The sequence below is a fragment of the Acinonyx jubatus genome, chromosome D2 (assembly GCF_027475565.1).
Source record: "Acinonyx jubatus isolate Ajub_Pintada_27869175 chromosome D2, VMU_Ajub_asm_v1.0, whole genome shotgun sequence".
Lineage (NCBI taxonomy): Eukaryota > Metazoa > Chordata > Mammalia > Carnivora > Felidae > Acinonyx > Acinonyx jubatus.
In genome coordinates this window covers 45,891,201-45,904,126 of record NC_069393.1, presented here as the reverse complement: position 1 = coordinate 45,904,126, position 12,926 = coordinate 45,891,201, and the positions used below count along the sequence as shown (strand labels likewise).

General features: G+C 48.4%; 1 protein-coding gene across 2 annotated transcripts in view; it reads left to right on the top strand.

Moving 5' to 3' along the window:
• The window catches only part of DRGX (dorsal root ganglia homeobox), a 32,759-nt gene that overhangs the window by 17,610 nt on the left and 2,223 nt on the right, over window positions 1–12,926 (top strand). For both annotated transcript variants that reach the window (XM_027062540.2, XM_027062537.2), the window contains exon 6: window positions 12,751–12,926. This exon is cut by the window's right edge and continues 2,223 nt beyond it. In XM_027062540.2, coding sequence (XP_026918341.2) covers window positions 12,751–12,926 — 176 coding nt within the window. The remainder of the gene's footprint in view (window positions 1–12,750) is intronic.

Below are 12,926 nucleotides of genomic sequence, written 5' to 3'. Positions count from 1 at the left end.
TTCTTCTTGCCTTGGTTTTCTAAGAGTTTTATTTAATTATTATTAAAAAAAATCATGGATATGAATGAATGTTGCATTTCATTGAATACTTTCTCTGCTGCTATTGAGACAATCACATGATTTTTCTTTCTTAATGGGTTAATACAGTAAGTTACATTGATTGATTTTTTTTAATGTTAATCCAACTGTACATTCCTGGAATAAACCCAGACTAGATGTGACATGTCTTCCTTCTTATCTATAGCTGGATTCTGTTTGCTAATATTTTAGGGGCTTTTGCATCTATGATCATGAGAAGATTGGCTTGTGATTTTCTTATAATTTCCATTCCAGGTTTTAATATTGTTTTACTTTACCCCCAAAACTGAGTCTATTAAAAGCAGCACTGCCCAGCTGTTTTATTATCTCTCCTTATTCCGAGGGCTGGCTGGGTTCAGCTACTTACAACATAGTATTGCTTCCTTGTCTGGGGGCTTGGTAGGGATGCTGGGAGGCTGGGAGCTCTCTTTTTCTCTCTCCCATGGTGAACTTGGGGTGAGATTGAATGGTGGTTGATTCCCAAGAGTGTAAAAGAAGAAGATGCCAGACCTTCTTAAGGCTTACACCCAGAACAGGCACCGTGTTGCTTCTGATTCAGTCTATTGATTTAAGCTGGTCACAGGGCCAACTTAGACTTTAGTGGAGAGGACTGCATACAGGCATGAATGCCAGGAGGTTGGTTCATTGAAGGCCCTTTTTGGACACTGATGGACACAAGTATCAAAGATACTCCAGCATTGTGATTTGAGTTGGGGTGTTTTTGAACCTACCTTGCTTCCCAATCTTGACTACAAGCACTTTGAGGGCACTGGCCATATCTGGCTCACATCTAGGACCTTCCAAGCCACTTACCTCTGCCCCAAATGCAGAGCAAATGGTAGTTAGGCTTGGGTAAAGAAGGAAAAGTCATGCTGCTCTGGTGTGGGAGACAGACCTCACTTGGGAAGCTCCGGTCTATTCATCCTAGCCTGCAGTCCTGGCTGCCTGTTGGATGCCAGGAACAATTGGGCCCTCCTTTTTTTCATTCTTCATCCACTGAGTACCCTACTTTGTCAGACTAAACCAGAGGCTGAGCCTCTGGTGATGAATTAGACACATCCTTGTCTTAAGTGGTTCACAGGCTAAGGGTGAGCTTGGAGAGATAGTCAACAAAGAATTCCATCTCATGTGACATAGTCATGTGCTCTCTTAGAAGCCAACAAGGGCATGCAAGGAGTGGGGGAAGCCCTGAGGAGGGAGGACACATTTCCCTGTAGGAATAAGGAAGGCTTTCCAGAGGAGATGTTTGAGTTGGACTTGAAGGAAGCATAGGAGTTGCCCAGTGGATAAGAGGACCCCAAGCAGACAGAACAGTGTGAGCAAAGGCACTGAGGTAAGCAGGGTTAGTTTGTTGAGGAAAGGGCAGAGCATGAAGTTGGACAGAGGCATGTTCTCAGGAGAGGATGGCATGGCCTCAAGGTGAGCCCAAGTTCTGGAGTCAGACTGGCCATGACCCAGAACTACTTCCCTCTCATCCTGGGGTCAACTTAGGGCAGACCCCAGTCTCCTCACCTGTGAGATGAGGATCATGATAGCCATACCCAACAGGACTTGTGTATCTGTGTTCTGGCACATCTAAGCATCCAGTAGGTGCTGGAAATTGTTAGGGTTATGTTGATGAGGCTGAGAGGTCACTCGGGATCTAATTAGTGTTTGGTTTTGGACTCTGGGGCAGAGGATCTTATTTCTTGCAAGCATTTGCTCCTCAATGGGAGAGCCTCTTAGCCTCTAAGGCACACTTTATGAAGTCTGGGGTGTGTGCAGCTCCAGAAAAGCAACACAGCCCTGTAGATGCCCCTGTATTGTTTGTAAGGGTATAGGTATTTGGGGAACAGGGAAACTTGAGGGGCAGAAGGTAGTCAATCCTTATGGGGAAAGTGATTGGGTCAACCCTAGTCTTCTCCATGCCTAGTTGATATCAGGAAGACAAGGGTAGAGAATCCCAGCACCTAAGATTTGTAAGGAATCTTTTTTTTTAATGTTTTATTTATTTTTGAGAGACAGAGAGAGAGAAAGAGTGGGTGAGCAGGTGGGCAAAGAGAGAGGGAGACACAGAATCCAAAGTAGGCTCCATGCTCTGAGCTGTCAGCACAGAGACTGACACGGGGCTTGAACTCACAAACTGCAAGATCATGACCTGAGCCGAAGTCAGACGCTTAACCGACTGAGCCACCCAGGTGCCCCAGGAATCTTCTTAATGAGTGTGTTACCATTCCAGGATATAGTGGGGAAACTGAGGCTCAGAGAGGAGATAAGGCTGCCCAAGGTCACATAGTGCATCTGTGAGAAGTAGGACAAGTCAGGGACCCAGGTGTCCCATTGGCCAGCCCCCTACACCCTTTATTGATTCTGTTCCTTTTACAGGCACCTGCTGTCATTCTCTGGCTTTAAAAACTGCAACTCACTTTCCAGAAGCCATTTCCTATGGGTGCTGATGGGTTTGCCCTTCCTGCTAATCAATGGGGCCCTGGAGTGCAGGGAGCTGAGCAGAAGGTTTCTGGCTTGTGCCCAGAGGCAGTGGGAGAAGCAGCCTGCCTGTCCAGGGTTTTGGCTGCTGCTTCAAGGAGGGAGGGCGGTGCTAACTGGCATCGGTCTGCCCAGAATCTGGGCATCTGGTTGTGCCAGGGTCCTTGGAGCTGGGTGTTGTCATTATTTGTTTGCCCCTTCAAAGACATCCAAACAGAAAGGGGGCCGTGGCACTGGCCCTGAGACTATCACAGTCCCAGGAATGTTTGGCTGGGCTGCCTCTCATCAGGGAGTGTTTGCTGAGCAAATGAACAGACGTCAAGACAGCGAGCGTACAAGTAATAGGTGGAGTTCAGACCGGGGTGGGATTTAGTGTTGATTCTAGCAGAATACCCTGCCAGATTAACCTGGGGGTTTTGACATTAATCAGATTGAGCAACTTTGTCATGACCACGGCTTCTCTTTCCATGAAGTGCTGAGGAAGATTACCACCTGGGAGATGGTAACTCTGAGGACCTAAACTCTGCCAGTGCAGTCAGGAAAGAGACTCTTCCTCCCTTTCTCCCTTCCCCAAGTATTCAGTGTTTACCTTGTGCCCAAATGGGGCATTTTAGTTCTGGCATCAGGAGTACAGGGGTGAGAGTGGGTGAAGGGTGCTTCCAGCAAGTTTGGGAGGTGAGCTGGGTACACAGATAGACACAACTCGTGGTGTAAGGCACCACGTGTTAAACTCGTTTACCACATTTAACTCATGGTAAAAGGCAATTTAAACCATAAAACAGAAACAGGAGAAAGCACTTCAGGGGTTCTGAGTCAGAAGACATTTGGTTATGAGACCTTGTCCACTTGATTATTGGTGAGCGCACATAACCACCACATCTAAAAATCCGTGCTTAAATATGGCAGGCATCTGCCAACACCTTCCACTCAGGCACTCCTGTGAATGACAAGGAACTGGTATTATGAATTATAAAATACATTTTCCCTCTGTCTAGCATCTATCTATTATTCTATATCTATCATCTATCTACCTATCTATCTATCATCTATCTACACAGAAAAAGACACGAACTACAGTATTTGTGTTAAAGGTCTCATAAATCCACATACTCATTTCCTTGTTCAATTCTGTTATCTTTAACCTGAACATTCCACAAGAAATCAGTGTGCAAGAGCTTTACTTGTAACCGAAATTGTAGTTCACGTGCCTTTATGATGAAAATGTGCTATCGGCAGAGACGAGACAGAACTAACTTAATTTTTCCTGTCAGTCTCTGTAGTAGATCAATTAAACTGCCAAGCAGATCAAATATTTCAGACTGTATTTATTACATTAAGTATTTATGTCCAGGCCAAGCCTTTAAAGCATGATGTCATATAGGAATGTAGGCCGATTAGATCAATTCAGCAGAATTTGCTGTAACTTAATGGAAATCTAATTGTGTGTTTTAATTTAGTGTCCAGGAGGTAGTATGTTCTCCAAACAAAACCATTTTCAGGCTGCATTTAGGGGCCAGATGGCTCTTGTGCAGACGTTGGTGATGGCTCATGTTGGTAGGGCTAGAGGGGAGAGGTTGTAGCCTTTTAGGGGGTTCGCTTGCTGGCAGGTTGGTCATCCCCCATGCAAAGGGACTCACTGACCTCGAATCCCACAGAATGGGAGGGGGGTGGAGTATTCCTGGTGGGTTTTCCAGGGCGCTTCCTCTGCCCCATGTTCACTGGTCAGTGCCGACCTTCCATTAGCAGTTATGGAGGTACAGTGAGGTGCTGAGGACACAGCTCTTATTCCTTGGCAATTTCAGTGGGACTCTGTTCTAAAGGAGAACATCTGTTCTCATCATCTGAATAGAAGGAGACTGGAAATCACGAGTCACGAAAAGGACACCATTTTTATGACAATAATACCTGGTCAGTATAGAAAGGGTGGAAAATACAATAAAACACAAAGAAAAAGATAATTATCATTCATAAACTTAGTACCCAGAATCAAGCAGTATGAGCATCTAATATTGGTACATTTGTTTTCCTCCCATCTATAAATGTGTGTATCTCTAATGAATTTATGTGTTTTATAGCTTATTTAGAAATTAAAAATTTTTAACCAAAAAGCTTAAATTTATCAATATTTTCTACTCATAAATACATTTATATTTGTGCTATACCTATGACTCCACATGGATATGACACATCACTGTGCATATACACGTACACGTATATACTATGTGTATACGTGTATTATGTATACACACACATGCATATACCAAAGTAGGATCGTGTTGACTTATTGTTTCTCAATCTGCTTTTTAAACTTAAAATTTCCTTATTGTGTTTCATTTTTTTAAAATTTTTTTTTAACGTTTATTTATTCTTGAGACAGAGCACGAACAGGGGAGGAGCAGAGAGAGAGGGAGACACAGAATCCGAAACAGGCTTCAGGCTCTGAGCTGTCAGCACAGAGCCCGACGCGGGGCTCGAACTCACGGACCGTGAGATCATGACCTGAGCTGAAGTCGGACGCTTAACCGACCAAGCCACCCAGGCGCCCCTCATTATTACTATTTTTTTTCATGGCACTAAGTGTCCTCCTGTAATAGAATTTTGCCAAAGCTTTAGTGTGTTCTATGTGGGTGACTATTAACTTCTTCCGTCAGTTCCCTAGTGTTGGGCCGTGAGGTTAGTAACAGTTTTTGTTACTATATGCCACACTGGATTGACTTCCTTTGTAGCTAATTTAATTTTTAGCCCATTCATGACTTACAGCTTTTTGATAGGTTTAAAAAAAGGCCGGGGAATCCCTAGAGCCCCAAGTTTGGAAATCTAGTAACTAAAAGATGATGCTTTTATTTATTTATTTTATTTTTTTATACTTTAAAGTTTTTTAAAAAAGTTTATTTATCGAGAGAGAGAGAGAGAGAGAGCGCGCACACAGGGAGTGGCAGAGAGGGAGAGAGAAGGAGAGAGAGAAGCCCAAGCAGGCTCCATGCTGACAGCACAGAGCCTGACCCGGGGCTTGAACTCATGAACCCTGAGATCATGACCTGAGCCAAAATCAAGAGTTGGATGCTCACCTTACTGAGCCACCCAGGTGCCCCTAAAAGATGACACTTTAAACTTTATTTGCTTTACTCCTTACAATTCTATTGGCAGAAAAAGTTATTTTACTTTTTGGTCCAATAGGAAAGGTTCCATCCAGGAAGCAGGACAGCCCTGCATCTCCAGGAGTGTGTGTGTGTTGGGGGGGGGGTGTGGCTAGTAGAGGTGGTGGGATGCCTCTTGCACACTCCCTGCCTGTGGCAGAGCTCACTGCTCATCCTGGGTGTCCCGGGGGATGCTTACAAGTTGTGTTCTTCAGCTGCTGGCTGAAACGAATCGGTAATTGGAATAAACCGTGAATTGTGACTTAGAATTACCCTTTAATTAGTATGGGGTTATGAAAATAGTAACTGTTTGAGGCCTTAATATTAGCTGCATTATGGAATGTCTCTCAAAAGTAGGTGTCTCTCCTCCTCTCACAGATAAGGAAGCTGAAATGTGGAAAGATGGTGTGAAACCCCACGACTGGTGAAGAAGGATGGGGCTGGGGGCCAAACCTCCAAGTCCCCTTTCTTCCGCCATAGCAGGCTGCTGAGATGCCCCAGAGATGGCCTGTGGTTGTTCTCATTTTATGGAATCTTGATAATGGATGACTTGCTTTTGGGGTAGACATTTTCTCAAGGGTCTCTGTCACCTCTCCGACATAATAAAGGGGGGTGCTCGGCCCCTCCTGTGGCTGATTCAGCGTTACCCCATCACTAACAGTGACGCGCAGGCTTGGTGCAGTTTTCGGAAAGACTTCCAGACTCATCTCTTGTGATGATTCCTGCTGTCGGCCAGCGGTGTCAGGCCATCGTCATGGGGACGGCTTTGCTTGCTCACCCCTGTACCAATCGGCTCCAGGTTTCTGTGCATGTTGAGTTTTTTGGCTGTCATGAATTTTTGTCTCTTTTCTCAATGTTATCCATCAGTACGTCTGCCATTAGCAGCCACATTGCTCTCTCGTTTGTGGTCATCTTGTAAACTGAACAACTTCTGTGAGAAGTGCTCTTGAAAGAAACTTTAAGCCCTTGGTGAGGGTCTTGAGTATGGCTTTGCAGGGGCAAAGTGCCAGTGCTTTGGGATCTGGGATTTTACTTGGTAACTATGTGTTCATCTGCCATCCAGATGAATCTCCATTTTGTTATTTCTGGTTTTCAGTCAGCGTCCTTCTGGGCGGGTTGCTGAGGTTGTTTAGGCAGGAGGCGTATGGGGAAAGCTGGGGATGCTCTTGGTACTGTGGAATCATGAAGAAATAAAGAGTTACTTTTATGAGAATCCTATTTGTGGAAATCACTTGTTTTTTCTGTTAGAAAATGGTTGTAGGAGTTGAGAGAGATTCTGGTTGTTGGATAATTTCAGTTCATTTACAACCAATGGAAATTCTGAAAACACGTTAAAGTTGGAAGAACTCAACTTTATAATTCACATCCCATTCTAAAACCCCTCCTTTTTTGTTGAAAGGGATTTCAAACCTTTTCTTGTCCAATGGCCCATATCGTGCATGAAGTTTCTCTAATGTCCTGTCAGGGGACCTTCAGGGGGTGCAGACCAGGAACCTCGCAAGCCCTCTGCATAAACATAGCATGTGATGGTAAAGAAAGAAAAACTCCTTTTTTTCACACTTCTGCCCATTGCTTCGATTTCACCCTCTGCACCAAGAGAGATACAGAGACAGTTACCTCGTATCCACTGTGCCCTGCGGTCAGCTCAGCTAAATAACCCCAGTTCTTTCATTTTTCATTTCTCCCTCCTTCTTTCCTCCCTTCCTCATGTTCCCGAACACCTTGACCTGAACTCTCTTTTGGCTCTTACAGCTTTATTTTTATTATTATTATTAAAAAAATTTTTTTTAATGTTTATTTATGTTAGAGACAGAGAGGCAGAGCACAAGTGGGGAAGGACAGAGAGAGCCGGAGACAGAACCTGAAGCAGGCTGCAGGCTCCGAGCTGTCAGCACAGAGCCCGACGCGGGGCTCGAACCCACAAGCCATGAGATCATGACCTGAGCTGAAGTCAGACACTCAACCGACTGAGCCACCCAGGAGCCCCACTTACAGCTTTATTTTTAAGAATTTATTTTACTTTATTTTAGATTGTGATAAAATATGTGGAAGATAAACTTTGCCATCTTAACTATTTCTAAGTGGACAGTTCCAAAGTATTCAATACGTCCCTTGTGCTGGGCAACCATCCCCTCCATCTACCTCCAGAACTTTTTCATCTTCCCAAACTGAAACTCTGTGCCCATTGAACAAGAACTTCCTACTTTCCCCTCTCCCCAGACCCCAGAAACCACCATTCTGTTCTGTGTCTCTATGAATATGTCTACTCTAGGCATCTTGTGTAAATGGCATCACACGGGATTTGTCTTTTTGCGACTGGCTTATTCCCTTAGCATAATGTCCTTGAGGTTCACCCATGTTGTCGATGTATCAGACTTTCCTTCCTTTTTAAGGCTCAGTAATTCTCCATTGTATGCATAGCCCTTATAGTTTTAATCACAGAGTGTCCCAGAGTTGTTGGGTTCACGGTCCTCAGTTTCCTCATCCATCTGTTGTGGGGGGCGAACTAGGCCCTTTGCACAGACTCTGCTCCCGTCTGCAGCCTTGGTCCTGTGAACGAATGTATTTCTCTTATCACTGAATCTGGGTTTTGAGGACGAGGAGTATAGTTATTGGTGGCTTTCTGAAGAGCCCGCCGATGGCAGATGTGACCTAGCAGGTGTAGGCTGTGGATCCCAGGGAAGAAGGCTCTGTGTTGTCCACGTGCCACTTCTTCATCCTGTAAGTGGCCTCTTCATCACTGAGTCACAGACCATTTAACACCCCCCCCCCCCCCCCCCCCCCCCCCCCCCCCCCGCCTTGATGCTTACATCGGAGCAAAGCATCGCTGGAGGCAAGAATCAGCCTGATAATGTGGAGCCCGCCTTTCTGGAGCGTGTCTGATGCGGGCAGGGCTGCCTTGGGCTGAGCCTGAGGACTGTGGCCCCTCCTGGGTTCCTGACAATATATAGCTCCAGATAAGCTCTCCTCAGACTTCCAGTGCCTGCCTGGCTCAGGCAACCCAGCCTCTCACGGTCCCTCCTCACATGTGCCTCTTTTTAACATTCATTTAAAAGTAAAGTTATGTTTCTGATTTTAAAAGAAATTCACATTGGAGCGCCTGGGTGGCTCAGTCGGTTAAGTGTCCGACTCTGGCTCAGGACATGATCTCGTGGTTCATGAGTTCAAGCCCCATATCAGGCTCTGTGCTGACAGCTCAGAGCCTGGAACCTGCTTCAGATTCTGTGTCTCCCTCTCTCTCTGCCCCTTTCCTGCTCCTCTCTCTCTCTCAAAAATAAATCAACATTAAAAAAAAAAAAAAGAAATTCACATTTGTTGTAGGAAAATGAGAAAAATTCCAAACAGATACAGAGAGGAAAATGTCTAGTATTCTCACTGCTGAGAGGGTTCACCGTTCTTCATATGCCATCTCCTCAACCCATGAACTCCCTTTGGGAGGGAGACCCAGAGGGGGTCCCAGTCCTTGGCTGGCACAGCACAGGCACCATCCCAGCAAAGGCTGCAGCTCCCCGCAGAGCCCCAACTGGTGTCTGTGTATCTGGCTGCATTAAGCGAGGGCCAGTGGGAAGAGCGGACTCGGGATTCGCCCGAATGTGACTTTCTGTGTGTTTCCTGCTGCTGCTGGAAATGGTCCCAGGCTGGAAGCCCACCAGGGGTGTGGGGCTGTGAAATGGGCTCTCAGAATTCCCTTTGTAAAGTTGGCACTTGTGATTTTTCCGGCCCTCCTCTTGGGGTCTGCCACCTGCTGTATCGACCCTCACTCAGAACTGAGGTAGGAGGTCACCACTGCATTTGAACTCTCTGTTACAGTACTGGAGATCTGAAACACCACCAGAAGGTTCTGGTCCCATCTATCAATGAACTGTGAAAACTGGGACCTGGAGCTTCAGTTTCTTTACCTGGAGAGCAGGGATGAGTAATGCTTATCCCTCAGGGTGGCCGGGAGGGTGACAAGAGGCAACTGTGGGTGCTGGTAAATGTGAGCTTCCTTTTGTCTCTGAGCAGGCTTGGAAAGGAACAGAGAGATGCCCAGATGTGCTTGAGGGGAGAGGAAGGTGGCTGGCCCTGGCAGGGGGAAGCCTGTCCCCGGGGAAAGGAGGCAGGCACATCCCTGCGGATGCTGCTGAGGCTGCCTCGGGAGGGCTGATCCTACAAGTGGGTCCTGGGGCTGGTGGCCCTTCCCCCCTCCCTTTCTTCCATAGGTATTTTCCAAAGGCCTGGCCTGTTTCAGGCACTGTGCTAGGTGTGCACAGAGTGGGGAATGAGACAGGAAGATACTTGACCCCTTGGGAGTCTGCAGTCTTGGGGGTATGTGGGGGGGAGACAGAAAACAAACACGTCAATGGTCCACCTGCCATCTGTGGCCAACGCTGTGAAGATTTGAGCAGCCTGGAGCATAACCGGGGAGCCTACTTTGGATGGGGAGGACCTAAAGGATCCCTGAGGAGGTGGTGGTCAAATGGAGCCCTAACGAGAGACAGAGGTGTGAGGAGAGCATTCCAAGGCAGAGGGGGGTTCTCTTCCCTCACAGGCGGAGAAATGTGCCCTCTTTTCAGAGGGACCCAATGGTTAAGGGGCAGGCCTCCTGCCTGGTGAGGTCCAGGCCGGCCACTTATTATTCACTCTCAGTCTCCTCCCCTGTGGGAGGGGATGACTACGGAGCCTGCTTCCTAGAATTTCTCTGAAGCCGAGATGTGTGAGGCATGGCATGCTCCGAGCTGTGCCTGGCCCACACGAGCCTTTGCTCTCTGTAATACAGCTCTGTGTAGGGCTCTGCTGTGATGCTGCCATGAGCACCTGAAAGGGAGGCCTGTCTGGCACATGGGAAGGAGGGGAGGGCCCTGGGGATATGATCACACAAGGGCCTGGAGGCTGCTAGGAAGAATCTGGGTTAATTTGACAAATATTTGGGATTTCAGTTCCCCAATACACCTGATGTCCAGTGCTGCTTCTTCCAAAGCTGGTGAGCACTTTCAGAAAGAGATGAGGGACTGGCTTTGGGACACTTCCCTTGTCAGAAGGGGCGAAGTGGTTGGCCCACCCACATGGGGCCAGTGGCCATGGCTGACTCAGGTCTTCGGCCTCAGGGACAGGCAATAAATCCCCACCGTCCTTGGCGGGGCCATGGTGATCCATTTCTCGCTCACCTTGTAGGATCTGGCTTTGGATCTGGTCCGGGATGACTAGGGCTGGGGAGGGGCGTGGAGGCTGTGGGGATGTGCGTCTCCCACAAGGATCACACACGGGGGCCACCACTTGACCTGTCCTGGGAGCTCAGAGAGTCTCTCAAAGTATGTCATCCCAACAGCCGAGTCTACCCACCCAGCCTGGGGGCAAAGTCTATGTGATTCCTGCCCCCACACCGGCTGTGGTGGGCAGCCGGAGCCCACGGGTGTCCCTCAAGCACGGGTTGGGACTAGTGCTGCTGAGTGCTGTTCACTTCTCTCCTCAGAACTCAGATGGGCAACAGGACCACAGGATTCTATGGCCAGACTCTATCTTCCTCCTCCATATGCATACACACACACACACACACACACACACACACACACAGACCACTTTCTCTGTTTGCCCCCATCCTAGCAATGGCATCTCCATTCATTTGGGTGCTCAGGCCCAAACCTAGTCATCATGTGTGAATCCTTCCTATCCATCCCCTTCCCTGTGGTCCAGGAGCAGTTGCACAGGCTGTAACCTTCATCCTAAACCAGAATCTGGCCACCCCTTACCACATTCCCTCCAGCCACGTTGAGTCAAGCTCCCTTCCCCTAGGATGGCACTCTCCCACTAGCCCGCCCGCCCCATTCCTCATGCGGATAAGCTCACAACACTCTCTGCTCCAAGCTGCTGAGGCTTCCTCCCACTGCATCCTGCACAGCCTGCGGGGCAGCCTGGCCCTGATGACCCTGACCCATCTGGCGCTGCCCTTGCCTGCAGCCTCTGACTTCGGTCAGTCTGAACATGCCACTGCTCCCCGAACAGGTGACATCAGTTCCTGTGTCTGCGCCTTTGCACTGCTCTTCTCCCTGGCTGCCTGCGCCTTCCTGGACATTCACACGGCCGTCACTCTGACTAGCTGTGCTCAGATCTCTTGCCAAGCATCATGCTCCACTCGTGTTTTCCATAGCACACGCTACCACCTGCCTTTGTATCAGGGACTCGAGGGCTCCGGCGTGCCTCTCCACTAGAGCTGCACTCCGAGACAGCGGGTCTTGCTGCCATATTCCTGCTGATGGTCGTTAGGCTCTAGAACAATGCTGGGTGCTTGTGGGATAGTCGTTGAATGAATGCACAGTTGAGGATGGCCTATCATTAGTCTGAGGTACTATCCTCAGACTGATCGTAGCAGAGGGCTGTGCTTACTGTATTTCTGGGATGGTTTATGTACTGCTGGCCAGCGGGCTTGGGGCTGGGCAGTTGTTCCTAAGCCCCGCTGCGCATATCTGACCTGTGCTAACTGCTTTCCAAACTGATTCCTTCGGAGGTTCTCAAACCTCAGTTCACAGTGCCCTGAGGGTCTCAGTTAATTTTTCATGACTCTCTTGGGCCATGAGAAACACCTAGCAGTTTTGTTCATCAAATGGTTGGGTCTGAGCAACTCCGGAAGTATTAATGTCCCAACAACTTAGTAACCATTTGATAAATGGCTGGGTTCCCTTTGTCTTCAAAAGTCAAAAATGTTCCTGCAGTGTCCCTCTGAGTGCGCAGGGGTGCTTTGGCACATAGTTTGGGGAGTGTGGGATTACTGCATTGGATCCTCGTAATGATCCTGTGAAGTAGGTATCATTCCATTTTGCAGAAGGAGAAGCCAAGACATTGGCCCAAGGCCACCCTGCTGGTTGGTGAGGGAAGCAGGACTGGTCAGGTCGCCCCAGTGCTCTGCTAATCCCTTGGGCTAGCAACTGGATCCCTTGTGCTGTCCATCTTTGGGGTCCTGAGCACTTGTCATGTCACCACTCCCTGTAGTGTCCTGAACCAAACAATCACTCGGCCCCCTTGCTCCTACCTCGTGTCCCCGGGAGACGGAATGGGAGCAGTGATGGCTGCCTGTTGTTTTTCCTCCTTTCAGGGGGCCCACTGTGCTCTTGCTGTGTCCCAGACCCCATGGGGCTGTCGTTCCTCCCCACCTACGGCTGCCAGAGTAACCGCACGGCCAGCGTGGCCGCCCTGCGCATGAAGGCTCGCGAGCACTCGGAGGCCGTCCTGCAGTCCGCCAACCTCCTGCCCTCGGCCAGCAGCAGCCCC